Genomic DNA, 20,722 nt, shown 5'->3' on the forward strand with positions numbered 1-20,722 from the left:
CAAAATAGTTGTAGAACTGTTGTTTTTTGCTAATGTGACTCCAGTTGGTGCAAATACCAATACACATGAATTATATACACTGGTAAAGAAGTCAGAAATAAAACCATAAAAACAAGTGAATGTTTGTTTTTGAAAAACTTCTAATGTTTTTAAGTTACCTGCTCAAAGAAAGTAACATTAATCCGTCATTTATAGTCATCACTGTGATATGCTTTGCTCCATATGTGTTTGGTGGCAATAATAGCACTGCTACTACTACTACTACTACTACTACTACTACTACTACTACTACTACTACTACTACTACTACTACATGTATCTAACATTTTGTCACTGTTTTTTCCAAAAGACTACAAAGGTCAAATAAAGCCCTCTGGATCCTGATATAATGGAGAATGAGGCAGAACATTTCTATGTCAGCGAGAGAGGTTCAACCTCCAGAACTTCTAGCAAGAAAATCGAGAAGACGGCCTCCTCCCCCTCCTCAGTAACCTCTGAAGTTGCCAGCACTATCGTCTCAGAGATACTTGAACGATCTACTGGGAATTTATGCGAGCTGTTGCAGTCTATCTCCAGGTGGGAGGCTGATGACGATGGAGACAAATCCTCTGCTGCCCGTCGTGTTAACCAAAATATTGAGCATGAGTTGGACCGTTTCTTTGGCCTCCGGCGTCTGTTCGCAGAATACCAGGGAGAGACATTGGAAGACACAGACAAAGACATTGTTCCTGAGATGGATTCAGCACCAGGACCATCAGGACAAGAAGGACATAAAACTGCAACTATCAGTACACAGACATCTCGTGATTCTGATAGGACAGATGAGAAACCTACAGGCAGTACGAAATATGAGATGGTGAAGTCTGCATTGAAACGCTGCTTTAAACTGGAGCAAAAGACAGCAGATCAGAACTATGGCTTTCCATGTCCTGAAGAGGCGTTTCCCTCGGCCCATACACCCCCCAGTGAGGACATTGGGGACGCAACGCATGAAGACCTGAGCTTTGTCCCTCTGCAGTTGGTTGATCATGTAGAGCATGAGAATTCGATAGTGCAAAAGACTGTAAATACTTCCTCACACCCAGATGAGATTGTCGGATTAGACAGCAGTGAGTCAACATCTAAAGAAAATATCCAGAAAAAGGTGTGCTTCCAGGAGATGGATGAACCCTCCCAGAACAAAGATGTCTGCCAGACTGCTCTGACTGTCAGTGCAGAGAAGCTTTGTGAATCTGACATGACGGATGTGAAATCTGAAAACAGACTTGAAAGCAACATCTACAAGAAGATTAAGACTTCACTGAAGAGCTGCTTGGAATCAAAACCGAAGAAGGTCCAGTTTGCAACTGAAAAGGATTTGGATGAAGCTGTCAAGTCTGGCTCTACATGTCCTAAAGAGACATCTCCAAATGTAGACATCAAGTCTGCTGAGAAAATAGACCTGAACTCTGTCCCTCTGGAGATTAATAATAATGTAGGGAATGAGGAAGTCCCACCAGAGAACAAAGAGGTTCCTTTAACTTTCTCCCCCACCGGCTCATCTCAACCAGTGGAGCATGATGAAGTAAGCTTTGACGTCATGGATGAAGACCTTGTCACAATCACAGAGTCTGCACCAGGACCCTCAGGGCAGGATCTTGAACCTCCTCAGGGCCACCTGGCAGCTATCAGCAACTTGACGTCCAGCAGTGAATCCCCGGAAGAGATATATATCAGTTTCTCCACTGGCTCCAGTGAGGACTTACAGTTTGCTGAGGAAGTAGACCTGAGCTCTGTCCCTATGGACCTGATGGATACGGCAGAAAGGAATGACACACCAGAGAGTGTCATAGACAAATTGATGGAGGACGACCTGGTCACAGTAATGGACGCAACATCAACAGTTCCCCTGGTGTTGCTGGGAGCAGGATATGTGGATAAGGTAGTCGAGTCAGCCAGCAGTGAATTAACTTCCGAAGACAGTTCTCAGACAAATTCAGGATCCCTGTTTTCTGGAGAGTTGTCCTTTATGGTAATTGATGCACCCTCCCAGGAACACGACATATATGTCTGCCAGACTGCTCTGAAGGACAGTGCACAGAGGTTTTATAAACCTGACTGGACAGATGTGAAATCAGCAAGCACATGTGAAAGCAACATCTACAAGAAGATGAAGTCTTCACTGAAGAGCTGCTTTATATCAAAACCAAAGAAAAAGGTCTGGCAGGCAACCGAAGAGGATTTGGATGAAGCTGTCGGGTCTGGCTCATGTCCTTACTTGACATTTGAACACAGTAACCTGACAAATTCAGCATCCCCGTCTTCTGGAGAGTCGTCCTTTGTGGAGGTGGATACACTCTCCCAGCAGATAGACAAAGATATCTGCAACCCTGTTCAGGCTGTCAGTACACAGGAAGAGTCAAAAAGCAAGGACTCTCTCTCTCTATGTCCAGAGGAGGACAGACTTCCTGAGCATTTCCAAGAGGACAATGTAGACGCAGCGCTACCCCAGCTCACTGGCCTGAAAAACATCTTCTACAAAACAGTCAAGGGATTCTATGACAGCGTTAACGAAGAGTACGTTATTTAATTTCCTCACTGAAAGTCCTTTGAACACTTAAATACAATTCACATTTGTTATGAATGTTTTTTGGTGATTTCGCTTTTTTAAACTGTTTGTTTTCTTTTTTAGGCAGCGGATGTTATTAGGAGGAGGTGTTTATGACCTTAATGTGAACGACAAGCTGGCTAGCGTGTGCGTGGAGGGGCTGAGTCTCATCATTGAGACCATCACCGACACCCTTTTAAAATCTGTGAATCAATATGCAACACCATGCGGTTCCTTGACCTCTTCCCAGGCATGTGCCAATTTGTCCCCAGAGACTCTCCAAAATAAATGTGTCATCATAGAAGGCAACCTCCAGCAGAGTCTGAAAAGCTCATCTGCCGAGGCTCTTAGTGGCTTTGTTGATGCTGACATGTATCTTGGCATAACTCCAACATTCACAGAGGGCATCTTGAGAGCGATCAGTGATGAGGTTACCTCTGTTCAGTCAGAGACCATAAATGCTTTTCTGAGCGGAGGATCCTCCAACGATCACTCTGACACCTGCTGCAAGTCCTCATGTTGCAGGTTATGCAAGAGGAGGTCGGCAATCGTGGAAGTGCAATCCCTATTTACGCAACACAAGATAGTGAAAACCACAAAACATTCAGATGCAAGGAGTAAAGATGACAAATCTAGCAGTTCTCATACAAGAAAAGTCCAGGAGAATAAGCTGGAGTGGTGGATCTGCTTTCGTAAAATGAAGGAGAAGAAGATCCATCCGGTTTCCGACAAACAAGGAGACACGGAGGTCAGAGTGTCACCAAATAAACTGTCACCTGAACACAAACTCTCCTCGTCTCCTGGAGCCTCATCTAACATCTGCTCCACCCCTCTGGAGCTGTTTGATTATGAAGAAGAGGATGAGGATGACACATCAACGGACACCGGAAGCAACCCATCTCCAAACTGGATTGACTTTTTTCGAATAGATTCCATGGAGGAGGAGGAGGAGGAGGGAGGAGGAGGAGGAGGAGGAGGAGGAGGAGGAGGAGGAGGAGGAGGAGGAGGAGGAGGAGGAGGAGGAGGAGGAGGAGGAGGAGGAGGAGGAGGAGGAGGAGGAGGAGGAGGAGGAGGAGGAGGAGGAGGACGACGACGAGGAGGAGGACGAGGAGGAGGAGGACGAGGAGGAGGAGGAGGACGAGGACGAGGAGGTTTTCATTGTCCCAGAAAACCGAGAAAGGTTACTTCTGTTACAAACTCAGACCATGAAGAGAAGCTTGTTTTGTCCTCATTCTGTTGATTCTGGCTCTGGGAAGAATGATGTCATGGCTGCCAGGAAGCGCAAGGAGACATTCACCTGGGTAATGAAATTGATCAGACTAGTTTGAAAGAAAACACAAGACTGTATTAAACAAGATGAGAGAAAACATAGCTAAGTTACATAGAATAAAAAAGCGTAACTAAAAGGCATTTACTGTTCACTTTTCCTACACAAGTACACATTTGAAAGATAAATGAATTACACTTGATAAAGCCATTTTGTGTATGAAATGACTGGAATTCAGGTTTTCTTTTGTAGATATTACTATTATGTTTGCTGTTTTTGAGGATCTGAGGTTGTGAAATTAGAGTTGGCTTCTTTTCCAGACCTCTCGTGTCATCTCTATGCTGAACTGTACAGGTTTATTGTTTTAAAACTGTTTACTTATGTTGTTTTTACATTTTAATCACAGGATCAGAAAGCTTCAGCTTGGGATCAGCCTGTCCGGACCGAAAGGCTGTGTCCGCTGAGAAAGATGTTCTGCTGCTGTTCCCTCAATGAGTGACCTCTCCACCAACTGAAAGCTCTTCTCTTTCTTCTGCCTTAACTGTTCTCTAACTACAGACACAAGACTACTGCAACTACAAAGAGACACAAACGACAACAAAGAGACACAAACGACAAGTTTATTCCCTCTCTTCCCTACCCTTCTTTCTATCTCGATACAAATAAATAAAGATATAACTGCAAGTTAGTGTAGTGTTTCTGTATTGTCAATGGTAAATGATGTCCTTTTCTGGTATATGTTGCATTTGTAACATTGTTGAGGATCTATTTAGTGGGTTATCCGGCACTTTCAATCATATCACATGATCTTCAGAGATTTTAGTTCATTTTAAACACTAAGGGTTTAATTTAAGGAGAAAAAAGGTCACATCATATAATATATCGTTTTTAACACATTGTAATGTAGTTTATTGTTGTACAGGGCATTATACTATAACCATGACAAAGGGGTGACATGACTAAGTTCTATGTCACATCGAAGCCAGTGGTCTCCTTTTAGAATAACATGTACTGTATGATTCAAGAGGGAACTCCTTAACATTGTTCCAACTAAGGGCTTTCCTCACATTTTGTGCTGCAAAATCACGGAATGAGCTTCGAAAGATCATGTAGGCTCCTTAACTCTTTAAAATAAAGATTGATAAGTTATTCTAAAAAATAGTATTATGTCCAACTATAAAGCTGATCTGTGACAGTTATTGTTATTTTAAACATTTAAAAGTTTTTCACATTTTGTGATTGACATTTTTAGTTAGTAAGTTACAACACATGTTATTCATATTTGGTTGAAAATAATTTTTTCAAGATTTCACTTTCAAAACTGACAAGATAAATGAGGTGCTCAAACTGTTTGGGAGTGTGACAATATTTAACATGACGCTTTAATATGCTGTGAGTGAGGCAACTGAAGCTGAGCAGAGCTTCTCAGCTTCAGTAGTGCTCAGCTGTCCCAAGCAGTCACACACACACACACACACACACACACACACACACACACACACACACACACACACACACACACACACACACACACACACACACACACACACACTGGGTTGGGCTGGGTTTGGCTGGGTTTGCCTGCTGGCATTACTCATCCAATCTCCCACCTGTTGGAGTCTCATTTGGAAAGTTGAGCATGCAGAGGACTGATCAGCAACGCTACAAAAAGTCAGAGAAAGTCTGAAGCTTCAGGGATCCCTATGTTAGGAACCATCTCACTTTTAGAAGACGTGGAATTCCAGTTTCACGGTCAGTTGTACGAATGATCTACCCTCTACCCTCTTTTAACCCATTACTAACACTCTCTGTTTAGTGTTGGGTCGTTTCTTGTTTATGAATTTGAACATGAAAAGGACCAAAGCTTCACTTGGGGTGGCTAACATTCCTTGATATCAATTGGAGTAACCTTTTTCTGATTTTTAAATTACCTTTATCTCAGGATTTCATTTATTTAGGAGAAAAACCTAAATTAATACATTTGTAAAGTTTGGATCATCATTTTTTCCTAAGTTCAGGACATATGGAGAACCTGATCACAATATTTTTTTACAAAGCCTTCATGAAAAAAGTGCCTTGTCATAAGGTTACAACCAAAGAGATTAAGAACAATGGCCAAGCCCAGGGAGCAGGAACGCTAAATGCTCAAAATTCCTCCAAATGGCTTGTTTTACACAAACTGTTTGCAGTTATTGTGCTCACTTTTTTACTCATTGTACATTTTATCTCTTTTAAGACAACTTTTATTGTTATGCAAAAAATATCTATAAAATACATTATTGGTTGTCGGTTTAGTTATCAAGAGAAGGGGTCCATTGTAAGGTGAGGAACAACTGGTGTAGAGCAACCAGACAAGGGGGAAACCCTCTGGATGTGTTTGCCGTACATTTTATAAAACGCCATGAGAAAGGCTCATGAGTTTAACTTTTATCCGGAACAGAACTCACTGTTCATTGCATCTGATAATAGACTGCTGTTCACTGATGAGTCATGACAGAAGCAATGCAAATCAGAGGAGAAGGTCTCTGAATTCAAGTAAAAAAACAAAACAAGATATGTTAATCTTATTTTCACCTGAGGTTCCTGGATGGTTATTTATTGTAAGTCAAGCTGAAATAAGTTGCTTTCCTATGTGATATGATGACTTACAAGGATTTTAGAGGACACTGTTTGGGGGAATCCCTCTACAGAAACAGAAGTGATGCTCTGTGTTTTGTTGACAGTGCCATCTGCTGGTCCGCGCTCTGAATATCTGGAGGAACTAAACTTCAACTGACCAAACGACACCATGGCTAACTGCGACTTGTAAGTTGTGCATATGTGAATGTAAAATGAAAATATTTGTAAAGTAAGAATTTTTACGAGTTTTTAGGCCAGCATCCCTATGTGTGGTCTCTTTATAATCCTAAGTAACATTACATGTAGTGGTACACCAACACAAAACATAAATTACACTTAAGAAACCCTAAAAATCACCCAAGAAAACCCCCCAGAATGTGACTTCTGAGGCATTCAATGACTCAGTCAGACCACCGTGAAATATAAACCACATATTTGTCTTTTGCGTTTCAACATTTGCTTCTCTGTGTGACATTTGCTACCCGATGATGACAGGATGGATGACAAGAACTCTGTGGATATTCATGACGACCCCCCTCCCCCCGATAATGTGATGAAAGAGGAGGACAACACGGTGAGACATCCTATATCCTCAACATACCATGTGGTACACACACATCAAGGGGCTGTATACCATTTATACACGCCAAGCAACTGCACACAAATGTTACATTGCATTGGGAAATATTAATGTTGGATGTCAACATTGAAGCTTAGGCTATATCCAAATCAATGGTTGAATACAATTAAATTACCAAAAACTAATTTCAGTTGTATTGTATATATAGTTTTAGTGGTATGACATAGACATAGTTTTGGACTTGCTTGCTTAGAGTTTTAGATGAACAACTTTTTGCAAATCCATAAAGTTTTATAGTCCAAAACATCACTTTTTTGAATCTGTTATGTTTATTTATTGGATTTCATACAGCCTCATGTCTTGTTATCACACCTGATACATTATGTCGGGACAGATATCACGTCCCCTGTCTTTCTGCTCTCTTGATTTGTGCAATATTGCCACGGTGGGTTTGTATAAGTCGACTCTAAGCTGAGATGTACTGAGACAATGTGGGAGGTTTGTTTAGGATTGATGTCAGCTAAATAGAGTTGCAGAGTGATGGCGCTGTAATGTGTGAACTGTCCCGGGTATTATCAGTTATTCTAGTGTAAATCCGCAGCCGGCGGCCACAGGACGCCTCTAATCCTGCCAGAGATGGAGAGTCAGAGCCAGTGCAGCCTGTCAGGCGTCCCTCTGAGCGTGTGCATGTGTGTGTGCACATCTTTGGATGTGTGTTTGACATAGGGCTCTGTTTGACTGTTATGTAGTATATTTAGGAGTAGGTATGTGGAGCTTTGTATCATTCAGTCGGGAATTCTGTCTTGCTCCGGTGTGTGAGCGCTATTTTGAGATCTAAGTCTCTCCCATCTGTGTGTGTGTGTGTGTGTGTGTGTGTGTGTGTGTGTGTGTGTGTGTGTGTGTGTGTGTGTGTGTGTGTGTGTGTGTGTGTGTGTGTGTGTGTGTGTGTGTGTGTGTGTGTGTGTGTGTGTGTGTGTGTGTGTGTGTGTGTGTGTGTGTGTCATTAGTCACAGCTCTGACTCTGGCTGATATGATACAGTTTGTGAGAACAGACACCAGACAGACTATATGACTCAGTCCGCAGGGTGCTTCAGTATTAATAGCATCATTCTTAGTTATCAATCTGCTAGGCTGTGGGTGGTGCAGGCTACTAAGACTGATAAATAAGTAAAAAGGCAAATATAGGACAGTAATAAACAATTCAATGAAATCCTTAAACTGAATCATTTATGAACAATTCATCTTTTCCCCCCGACTTTGCTTGATTGAAGACACAAATAAATTGCCCGAAGGCTTTTTGACATTCTCCATTGCTGGCTGCTGTTACACTCAATTGAAGTGCATTGTGTTTTATGATTTCCGGCAGTTTTATATTGAACATTTATGACCCATATTAATCTGCTATTGTACCCCTTTCATCACTCAGGTTTATTTCATATATGATGAGGAAGTAGAGGTGGAAGAAAAAGAGGAACTTCCTGTAGAACCAGTGAGACCAGTCAACGACAGCCCTCACAAGTTTAAGGACCATTACTGCAAGAAGCCAAAGTTCTGTGACGTCTGCGCTCGCATGATAGTTTGTACGTCCACCTCTTTTCCTTTCTTGCATGACAAAAAAAGTGGACCTCAGTGCCTCTTGTTCTTCCCTGGTGTCATTTCGCCTGATTTTGTTTCTCTCCTCAGTAAACAACAAGTTTGCATTGCGATGTAAGAACTGCAAAACCAACATCCACCACCAGTGTCAGTCCTATGTGGAGTACCAGAAGTGTTTTGGAAAAATTGTGAGTTTATGGAGTAACAAAAAAATGCACTGCAGAGAATTGACCTTCAGATAAACAGTGTACATGCTCCTCTCCTCTTCCAGCCTCCAGGATTCAGGAGAGCGTACAGTTCTCCTCTGTACAGCACTCAGCAGAATGCCACCGTCTCACAGCTGCTGCCCTTTTGTGAGTCCAACTTGTGTACATTTCATAAAGCTAAATGGACCATTTTGCTTTGCTTAATCTTATTTAGTAAATATGCTTCAACATGTAGAAGTATTTCCCGGACAGATGATGCAAGAGGACAAACATTTTTGATCAATCTTTTCATTTTTACCTCCTAATCATTAGTATTTAGTCATGTATTTGAATTATGACACCATCATCAGATACCATAAGAGTGGCTGTTCTTTACAAAATGCATGATTACCACAGCTCTACCCTGCTTAAACTTTGCTAAGGTGTTAGAAGTATCATTCCAAAGTCACAAATAAGATTGCTGGGATAACAAAGCATGAACAGCCCTTCTTTAAGTCCATCACTGCAGTCACATTAAAGTTGATTTTAAATATACTTTGTTAGAACTGCATACTCATCTGGATTTGTGTTTTCTCTTAATGTGAATGGATCAATGACGTTTGATGCGCAGCACAGTCAAACCGCACCGACCCAGTGTTTGAGACGCTGCGTATCGGTGTGATCATGGCCAACAAGGAGCGTAAAAAAGGGTCAGATGAGAAGAAGAATGTGAGTGTAAATGCACAAACAACATTACACTTGTATTGCACCTTTTCATTGATGTCAAAGTGCTTTACTCAATGTTTAACATATTCTCTACAGTACAACAAGTACATCTATGAATTTGCTATGCTACTTTTATTTGAAAGATCGGAGTACTTTGTCGACCACTGTGTGAACTACTTCACTACACTTTGATGTATGGGTATCCCTGGTGTGTTACAGTATATTTGTTATAATGTCTTGTGTAACATTTATCTTAAATTGTTAGATGATGATGGAGGAGGATGATGAGTCCCAGCCAAAACAGGAGGGTGAAGAAGGGGAAGAAGGTGAGTGAGAACAGAAAAGTGATCAACATTGGAAAGGGGTGTTTGGTTCCACCTTGGAAGGAAATGTTTTTGTGTTAAATAGATCAAATAAAATAAAAACGTTCATTATTTTTTTGCCTTCAGTTTGTGTTTTTGGGAGTTTCTTCAATGCTAATGTTTAACCACGACAAACTGTAAATAACATTAAAAAGTATTAACAATGATTACATTTGGAATGATTTGTTTTTTTGTCTCGTTTTTATTCTTGTGACGTACCAGCAAACACAGAAGGAGACAAGGCTGCAGTAAATGACAAGGTATGAAAATGTGACAATGAAAACAACAACAATGATGTCAATGAAAACAAACTAAGACACTTTCTTAAGGCAGCACTTTATGTGTTTTTGTTGATCAGAGTAAAAAGTTCAATGCAGGGAAGATGGGCGTGTTCAGTACGGCTCACTACTACATGGCTCTGTACCGCTTCAAAGCCATAGAGAAGGATGATCTGGACGTTCAGTAAGCCCCCCCCCCCAGCAACAACTCGCTTAATCTCTCTCTTAGTGTCTGCAAAGCTCTTCGTTTATACTATTTCCCTGACTGTCTCACTGCCAGCAAACATACTGTTTTTTGTGTCTCTTCTATATTTGAATATGTAATATCCTGTGTGTTCCCAAGTGCTGGTGACCGCATCACAGTGCTAGATGACTCCAATGAGGAATGGTGGAAGGTGAGTCCTAGATTAGTTTTCTTATTCCTCTGGGTATTGTTTTTTTTTTTTACTTTACAGAAACTTTTCAATCGCTTTATGATCAGTTAGGTAGATTTTGTTCATTCTCCAGGACTTCGTTTTTGGAGAAAGAAGAGTTATTGTGGATTGAGGTTTGAAACGAGTAAAGCGTTCAACTGTGATACATAGATCTGCAGCTTTGCAAGATGGCAATCTGTTCCTAAGTTTTGACCTTTTATACTTAAAAATGATACTTTAAAAAAAGTTCCAAGTCAAAACATACATTTATAATTTACAGTTTCTAGGCTTCAGCCTCACTTTTATTTCCCTCATGCTGGTCTCTATGGTTAAATAGGCTTTTTCTTTGAATGAACATCATTCAAAGTAGGCCGCACCATATAGTGTCTATCTACCCCTGATCAGATAGCTGTTGCACTTACAGTCCTGACATTGGTCTTTGCTTTCAGGTCACTCAGGTTTCAAAGCTACAATGAGCAATATGTTCATGAACAGTACATTAGAAACTGGGGCTGCACCACTTCACTGTAAAAGCTTTCATCCACCAGGGGAAGATCAGAGAGAGAACCGGCTTCTTCCCGGCCAACTACATCATCCGAGTGCGAGCAGGAGAGGGGGTCTACACTGTCACTCGCTCCTTTGTCGGCAACAAGGAGAGGGGCCAAATCACTCTGAAGAAAGACCAGGTTAACACACACACACACACACACACACACACACACACACACACACACACACACACACACACACACACACACACACACACACACACACACACACACACACACACACACACACACACACACACACACACGCATGATTATATAACCTAACCATTTATGCGTCCTAAAAATAAACCTAATCCCAGTATCCCTAAACTGAACACACTAAAATAAAGATTCAAGAGCTTGAAATATGTTGTGTATATCTATGAAATATGTTGTTTGATGACAGTTTATCCTCTTAAGTACACTAACACAACACACAGTGTTTACATTACACACAAGTACACCGACACGTTAATGCGGCCTAAAGTACTGTGTGACCAGTTCTCAGATCAATTCTCTATAGATCTTTTGCTTAATTAAGTCAAAGTAAATCCACTGTTAGGCATACACTGGAGACATTTCAAGCCTTAATAATTAATAAACACAAGGATCAAAAGGAAGAAGGCAAAAATAACAAACACAGTAATTATGCAGTTCTCCACACAAGGGTTTTCAAAAGTGAATTTAAAAAAAACATAATGACTTCCAGTTCAATTAATTCAACATGGTCTAGATATTCAGTTAAATACAGACATCGTGTGTTGATGGATATGTGATGGATATAAAAGCATGAATAGACACACGCACACACACACACACACACACACACACACACACACACACACACACACACACACACACACATGCAGATGTCAAGCATGTGCCCTGAGACAGATGTTGACTGATTAATGTTTGGTCACTGACATCTGAAACAGTGTGGAACTTTGCAGCTGTTTTAATGTAAATCTTGTAGTAAATGATCTGCACATTAACTTTAAATTCTTGTTCTTCTGGTGAAAACTTGGAAACTAGTAAGCATTAGGCCTGATGCATTGTTATCTGCAAAAATGGCCTGTGAGCTGTCCATACATAATTGCTTTAACAGATCACGCTAAAATGCACGCCCTTCAAAATCTGTCTTCACATTTGTCTCCAACTGCAGCTTAAGCAAAAGTAGCTTAAAGCAAAACCCCATACGTAAATCACTTTGGGTCAAATCCTTTTTTATTATCGGTCTGTCAGATTGTACAAATCACTTTACTTTTTGCCTTCATGCACTGACATACTGTAGTTACCCTAAAAGGGCTCCAAACATGCTTTCACATTTCTGTTCTTAATTGCCGTTTGTTGAATGTGTTCTGCATTTATAAATATGTCATTGCACACTGAACTGTTGGATTACAGATACATTTCTGCCCCAAATTGTTGTGTCAATAGATCTGTTTTTGATTTGTAGTGCAAAAAATCCCACACATTAAGCCTACACTTGTGAAAGATACTTAAGAAATGTCCAAGTCTAAGTGTGTGTGTGTGTGTGTGTGTGTGTGTGTGTGTGTGTGTGTGTGTGTGTGTGTGTGTGTGTGTGTGTGTGTGTGTGTGTGTGTGTGTGTGTGTGTGTGTGTATTCTCAGATTGTAGTAAAGAAAGGGGAGGAGGTAAACGGCTACCTGAAGGTCAGCACAGGACGGAAGCTCGGCTTCTTCCCCTCCAACCTGCTGCAGGAGATCTGAGGAGGAGACAGGTGTCAGCTCTCATCTCAGTTTCTTCACCGGCTTTTTTCTGCAACAGTTTTCTTCTAACGCAACACTCTCGACTTGAATTTTGGTTTCAAAACACTTTTTTTTCTTATGTCTAAACGCACAACCTTACAAGGCAACTCTGCACAATACAATTCCGATGAATTTACTCAGAGTGCGAGAAGCCATGTGTTAAAAAGGGAGATACATAACAAAGTAAAAGTGTAAAGGTTTAGTCTACAAACATGTAAGTGTTTTACCTCTTTGAACCTGTGTGCAGCACACAGGTCACTTTCAGTCATTTTGTTATAACGCTTATTTTGTATTTCAGATATATTCTGACAATGTCACTGAAAGTGCATTTTTATATTCCAGGACTTGCTTTATCAAGGAGCTCTTGTTTTAAGTTTTTTTTGTATTGCACTTTTTGTTAACTATACTGTGTATTAAGCATGCTTTTGTGATTATTATAAAAGGAGGAGGTTGTCGAAGATCTTTCTGTGAACACCATCATTGAGTCATTGAGCCTTTCCTTGAAGAATATGAGGCTTGGATTATTTTGTTGGGCTGCTGTTCCTTTTTCACAGCTATTTCAACAATAATATTTTACACACTATTGTATGTAAACTGATCATGTATTACTGGTTCTAAACCAGTTCTGAACACTAGAGACACACATTTGTAGGCACATTTAACATGCTGTTAGCATGGACAGGACAGCAAGTATTCTCCCAATCCCCATCAATGGGATGTAATGCCAAATGCACTGCACCTGTAGCTTTTATACCATTTTAAATATGTGACATTTTATCAAACGTATCACCTCACATGTGCATTTAAATGTAGGTATCATCATGACAGTAGTGAAAAACAAAACCTTTTCAGATTACCATTAAATGTGTTAGATTACAGACATATACAGACTTTGGACAGAGCGTGTGTGTGTGTTCATGCATGCGTGTGTGTGTTTAAAGGAAGTGTCAAAGATGTCTGAGTAACTGAAAATAATTTGGTGAATATGTGCTGTATTTCTGAGCCATTATTGTTTTTGGAGTCATTCATAGTGGATGGGAGAAAGCTTTTAGTTTATCTATCATTTCTCAATTCAATGAGACGGAGGAATTTTCCAGAACTTCAAAAGGATGCAGAGCTATTTTCTGTAGCTACCCTGAGTGCAGTGTAATTATCCCTAGGAAACACTGTGGGGATGGCTTGCTATGTAAAGTGACAGCTCAGAGATCAGGTATGCAGGGAATGGCATCTGAACGTCCAAAGAGACATTCCACTAGTGACTGCAGGCCTGGATAACACGACAGCTAGATAGACAGACACAGGTTCACTTTTATTTGTTAACGTACATATCTATTTTACCATTTCATCTTGCCTTCTGATTGTTGTCAATACAATACATTCTTTAATTCTTGTACATTTGCTGTGTCACTACTCTTGGATAGATCCCCCCCTTTGTTTATGTTTATGTTGTTCTCTCCCTCTCTCTCATTCTTTCAACGATCACTTTTGGATGCAGATGATGAGTTGCCTGGTCACACCTCCTTCCCACTCTGTTGTCTGTCAAAGGAAAAAGAGAGCAGCGTGGCCGAGCAGGTAGCGCTGCCAGGCTTCAGCAGTCCTCCGATAGGACAACAGGGCACCCCTTCAGACACGGGTCACCTCCTCCTGGGAAACAGCCTCTGCTTCATGCGACTGAGGACCCATGGTAACCGCTTTGGAAGATATCACAGCTGCCATGTTGTCATCCCCGACCCCCTGACCCTGCCACTCTAGACAGGCAGGATGGAGGAGGGTTGCCAAAATGTTTGCGGATCGGGTGGGTGGATGATTTGATATGAGTGTGTGTGTGTGTGTGTCTGTGTATGAGAGTGCACTGGTGAGAGGTTGAAGGCATGGGGTGGGGTGACGGTCTGATGCTGTGGCAATGAATCTGTTTAATTCCAGAGAATTTCATTTTTATTGTGGACACCACATCAAGAGACCAACTGTTAAACTTGTATTTGCTCAGGTTTATATCAAACAATGACACAAACATAACATTGGAGAGTTATAAAAGGTTAATAACCTCAACATAAAGCACTATTTTTTGAATTTCACAAATCCCCAATACATTACAATATAAATGTAATATATAAGAAGATTTTGCATGTGTAAAAGTATACTACACTGAAAACAAAGTGTGGTCCGGAGACACAGTGATCATGCAATGATGATTTTACCCAACAGAGGTCCCCATTGCCCCATGTAGAGCTTACATTCTCATTGTCAAAGTTATGAAGCGAATGTGGGGGCTTTCCAGGCCAAAACATATCAGGCTGGCAAATAGGAAGAAATTATTTAATGTTAATGATAGTGTGGTTTTGAAGAACTGTGTAGAGCTGCTGGAATAATTCTTTTGGTCATTAGAAACCATGAGACATCCCAAATACGGTGTTTTTAAGTGATTATGTTCCCATGCAGACATTGTATTATCAGCTTTCATCATTATCTATGGTTCTTGCTAAATTCAGAGATCACGTGACAGATAATAGCTTGATAATTCCCTCTCCCTAATCCGTGATACCAAGTTGTTAATGATCACACCCATGGGTGCAGTTTCAGGCACACAGCTTGTTACTTGCCATGCATATCAGACATCTTCTTGAATGCTTAATTTGCAGCACGTTTGCACAGCATCAAAAGGTAATATAACTTTGTGAGGTGTCAAACTACACTTATGGATGTGCAGAATGTGGCGCATCCCTTTTTAAGAGTGCAGGCTCTGCATCATCTCATTGACCCACCGTGTTCAGAACCACATTTAGCATCCAGTCGAATAGAAAATCCATCTTCTCCTCGGCCAGCCAGTGAGAAGTGTAGCAATGTGTGTGGAGAAATAATAACATCAAACTATATTAGAGATCCTCTTTGCCTAGCAGAGAAGGTATTGATTTTTAGAGAAATATTTCAGAAAGTCTGTTCCATGGGCCAATACTTAAACTGCCTCTTTTCTAAGTCCTCAACGGAACATAACAACATTTTAGGCTTTATATAAAGCTTACGGACCTGATTTATTTTTCTTCCATTTTTGTAACACATAGATGTGTAAGTGTGCGTAGGACAGTTTGAATGTGTATTAAATCTCATATTTCCTGACAGAACCTCTGAAGCATTAGATTAAATCCTTGACAAGATCCTTTTAATAACTGTTGAAGAATAACATCCATTTTATTCCCATTCATTTTTTATTGAGGTGCCAACAATTCAATGATTTAATCTGATTTGTATGATTATTAATCTCCATTACTCATACATCCAAAATAATTTTTCAATCTTGTGTGTCTTTTTTAAAGTGGAATTGTAATGAGGCATGGTGATAGTGGTTTATAGGCTCGTTGCAGGCCAGGGGTCAGAGTCATAGAGTGTGTGTGTGTGTGTGTGTGTGTGTGTGTGTGTGTGTGTGTGTGTGTGTGTGTGTGTGTGTGTGTGTGTGTGTGTGTGTGTGTGTGTGTGTGTGTGTGTGTGTGTGTGTGTGTGTGTGTGTGTGCGTGTGTGTGTGTGCGTGTGTAAGTGTGTAATTGTTTGTCGGTGCACGCAGGGTCAGAAAGACAACACATGTGCTGGTGTATAAGTCTCATCTCATGCTTGTGCAAGAATAAGTTAAAGATAGTGACGACATACACACAAACAAATACACACACACTCACACATAAAGAGAAAGACAAGTTTACTGAGTGAGTCCCGAGGCCCAGAGAGAGTGTGAGGAGAAAAGGAGGGAGGGAGAAAAGGCTGGAGAGAAGACTGCAGGTTGGAACCAATTAGGACAGGAGAGGATCCCTCCACCTGCACTGCGGGGCCCCCGGGGGAGAGCCCTAGTGACAAGATGAGGGATCATCATCATTACCATTATTTATTTGCTAAGCAGAGGCCGACTCTGGGGCCAATCCTAATAGAATTTGTGAATTACAATGAGCGTCTTGTTTTTGGGGCACGGAAGATGCTTGAGGAGGAGGGGAGGGTTAATGCATGGATAAAAGCGAGCATTTGGAGACATCAGCAGCACATGTTCAAATAAATGCCTTTTAATCAATTATGCACAGCTATTACAAGCTCCCCTAGCATCAATACTATATGTGGTGTCCCTGTTCAGTATGTGTACAGAAGTGAGGTCAAACTATCCCCTGAAATCTATTCTGTTTATTCAGGTGATTACTATTGAATTCATATACGACCATGCAAACATATCCATAGCATTTCAGTCATATTATTTTGTGTACTGTATTCAAAATAACAGCCCAACTTTTTTCCGTGCCACCTGATTTCTTCAGTGTTGTTTACTTCTCTTTACTATCCCAGATTTATTGGGTATTTCTATTTGTAGAAATGTATTCTCTTTTGCATTTTGTAACTGTCATTTATCAGGTCACTACAGTCCCTGTCCACTAAAAAGTGTGTGCCCATTCATTGAGGCATATGATATTGGGCTGACTTGTTGTAATAAAATATATTTTTTTGTATTTGACTAAGTCTTTGACAAAGTGCTACTCATATTTCAAATCAAAAGTTTCCTTTAAAACTATTAATGCAATGTTTGGGAAAGCATTTATAGAAAGAAAATCTGTCAACCAATTTGCAGAGAACATCTGTGCTTAAGGGAGGGACTCACAGTCAAAGTTTCATTTTTGTATTTACTTATTTTTAAACTAACTGTGATGCATTCTCCTAAAAATGTAACAGGCTGAGTGTTCCAATCCTTTAAGTGCTTTTTGTTTAATTATGTAAAGTCATTTTATTGTAGATGGCCAACATGCATTTAGGCAATAGTCGGCCTACACGTTCAAATGAAAAGAGCAAATGAAAAGGAAACAAACAGCAGCATTGTCTGCTGAACATATTCTGAAAGAAAAATATCAAAAGCATTGTGAACTAGTTCAAGTGCGACTAAGCACCATTTAACTACACACGCACAAATATACTGATATCAAACATGTTAATAATGATACATACAAAATATATGAACGAATATATACATGAATAATAAATACACGTCAGGGCTTTGGGGGGAACGGAAGCAGCGGAACACACAGGTGTTGTAATTAACGTAACAGGAAGTGCCTGGCTGCTTAAGTGGAGTCAGCTAGAAGTTTACTAACTTCAAAAAAGTTTCATATTTGTGTTTATTAACCCAACTAATACACTACTAGCAGATAGGCTAGAACTAGCGAGACAGATTAAGTCGAGGTGAGAATAAAAAGTTGGATAAATTAGTCGAGTTTGTTGATAGATATCATGTTATGCTAAGCTAACAGTGCTAACAACGGCGAACGTCATTTTCTACCTGCCGCTGGAATTCCTCAAACTGACAGTCCGAGACATTAACTGTAAAGTGCTGTTCACATTGTAAATTAAGGTAAATTGTTCTTGTTAACGCCATGCTACTTATGTAAAATCTGTAATTGTCAAGGGAGAGTCTAAAACATTCATTATACATTCATTTTTCACGGCGTGAGAGGACGCTGGCGCTGACTGATCGCCGCTTCTCTGTCCGAAAATCTCGTCTTTCTTTGTGTTAATCTAAGAGTTTCTGACCACTTTCTACTGCTATAGTTTTCTAACTATTCTGTGGCTTTTGTGTTCTGATCTGGACATATTTGTTACACCCGATTGCCATTTTTGACGGACGCTTTGGTTTTCTACCCTGCTACACCTGCCATTGTAGCCCACCTGCTAACGCTAATTGCTAACGCTGCTCCATCCAGCGTCATTCTTCGTCCTGCCCCTCCCCGTGGGCCCTGACTCTGGTTCTTTAAACCTCCCGCTCCTGCCGGTCCCCCCATCTGCTGTAAAGGACAGCCTGCAACTGACCTCTCATCCTGTCTGACGGCTGCCAACAGCTCCACTTTCAGCGCCGCTGGTCTACAACCATAGCCAGCGCTGTGCTAACGCTCGCATCCTACCGCGGCACTACGATGTTACGATACCAGGGTTGCCAACTTTGGGTACCTGGCTGGAGTGAGATTTTGATATCATGGGTTTAATTACACATAAGCGCACAAAATGACTGCTATCGTGTCAGTAGTGGGACCTTAGCATATATATATATATATATATATACAAATTAGGGATGCACGATAATTATCGGCCCGATAATTATCGGTCCGATATTAGGAATTATGACGTCATCCCGATAAACCCGATACCAGTATTAATAGCCCCGATAATATACAATATATTTTTTGAGTAAAAAAATACTGCGGTGTGGGTGGATTGGGATGAGGGGCGCTTGTTTTTCACTCGGCTCCTCCCGTTTTGCCAGTACTGTGGTATTAGTGGTTTAGGAAGAGGGGAGTTTTTCACAAATCCAGCGCTCCCTAACTCATGCCTGACTGTGACGTAAATGGTGTGCGGCAGTGAAGCCGGGACAGTAAACAAACATGTCGTCGGTGGTATGGGCGTTGGAGCTATGTGCAACTCAAGGCATATGCTCGAACCGGAGCTGCCTGGACGCTGCAATCATGTTGCGCACTATCCGTGCTGAGTGTGCTGACTTTTCGTACAATGTCCCACTGTCTGGCTTCCTGCATAAAGTCAAGTGCTCGGCGCAGTTGTGGCGAAATGTCGCTCCTCTGTTTTCATTTAAACAGCTCCTTATATCCGTTAGCGCAGCTAGCTAGCACTAGATGCTAACAACAACAATGCACGTAAGGTCTCTCTCTCGCTCGCTCGGGCCACACATACACACACCCTCCCGGTCCTCCAGATGGCCAGTCGGTGCCTGCCGGTGAGCGTGGAAGTGTGGTCTGCCACAAGCGGGCGACAGGAGCGGGGCTGTCAGCATGAGCTTGTAGATGGTATTTTAAACTCGATGCGCTCTGAAACTACGGGGCGGCCGAGGAAAAAAAATACACATGCGTTAATCGCGTTAAAATAATTAGTGGCGTAATTTGTTTTTTATTATCGGTTATCGGTATCGGTCTTGAGAAGCAGGAAGTTATCGGTATCGGTTTCAAAAAACCAATATCGTGCATCCCTAATACAAATACGCAATATTGGACACAGACTATAAAGGGCACACAGTTTCATTCACTAATGAAAGTCAAACACATGTTTGTTTCCACTGTTTTATTGTGTGCCTGTCGCGATAAGCAATTAATTGACTTATCGTACGATAAATAAAAATGAACTCGATAAATTGCCATTTACATGGATGTGACTAGCAGTTTGAAAGGATGTAGGCCTACTTGAATTATTATTATACATTATCATTATGTCGGTGGTCTAAAATGGTCATACAACGGTGCCGACAATATCATCGTTTATCGCAATAATTTCCGGGAAAATGTATCCAACAAAATTAATGATCGTGAGAGGCCATACATGAAACACACAGACACAAACAAATCTACAGACTTACTCCAAACTGCATATATTAATTAACACACTCTCACTCTCATATACTCTTTGACTCTATTTTGGCCTAGTAGAACAATAAGCAGCAGACTTTAACTTTTTTATCATTTCCACTGGATCGTAGATCTGCGCATGCGCAATACGGGTCGGGGATTGACCAACCGGCTACCACTGCTCTGCTGTCTTTTAACGTTGTTAAGAGTGGTGGGGGCGGGGAGAGCGCGGATCGACAGCTTGAGCAGCTGTCAACTCAACATTGTAAATAACCAACCAAAAACGATCGTCGGTTCATGTTGTTTTGGGCATGAGAATAGTTTGGAGAGCGTGAGATTGAGAGTGAAAGCGTGTGTCACACGCCAGATGCGTGAGAGTTGGCAACCCTGCGATACTCTGTCTCCCAACTTTTTAATCTCGATAACTTTTCTGCG

At 41.0% G+C, this 20,722-nt stretch overlaps 1 protein-coding gene across 1 annotated transcript; it reads left to right on the top strand.

The window, feature by feature from the left end:
• The first annotated feature begins 5,496 nt into the window (after positions 1 to 5,496).
• On the top strand, positions 5,497 to 13,790 carry LOC117534226 (SH3 and cysteine-rich domain-containing protein 3-like). The gene is made up of 13 exons (XM_034198404.1): positions 5,497 to 5,606; positions 6,578 to 6,659; positions 6,969 to 7,047; positions 8,480 to 8,633; positions 8,737 to 8,834; positions 8,918 to 9,014; positions 9,463 to 9,566; positions 9,823 to 9,883; positions 10,142 to 10,167; positions 10,278 to 10,381; positions 10,541 to 10,592; positions 11,159 to 11,296; positions 12,789 to 13,790. The coding sequence occupies exons 2-13, from the start codon at positions 6,643 to 6,645 to the stop codon at positions 12,885 to 12,887; spliced, it is 1,029 nt and encodes a 342-aa protein (XP_034054295.1). The 5' UTR covers positions 5,497 to 5,606; positions 6,578 to 6,642; the 3' UTR covers positions 12,888 to 13,790.
• The last annotated feature ends 6,932 nt before the right edge of the window (positions 13,791 to 20,722 follow it).

Source organism: Gymnodraco acuticeps, unplaced genomic scaffold, assembly GCF_902827175.1.
Source record: "Gymnodraco acuticeps unplaced genomic scaffold, fGymAcu1.1, whole genome shotgun sequence".
Lineage (NCBI taxonomy): Eukaryota > Metazoa > Chordata > Actinopteri > Perciformes > Bathydraconidae > Gymnodraco > Gymnodraco acuticeps.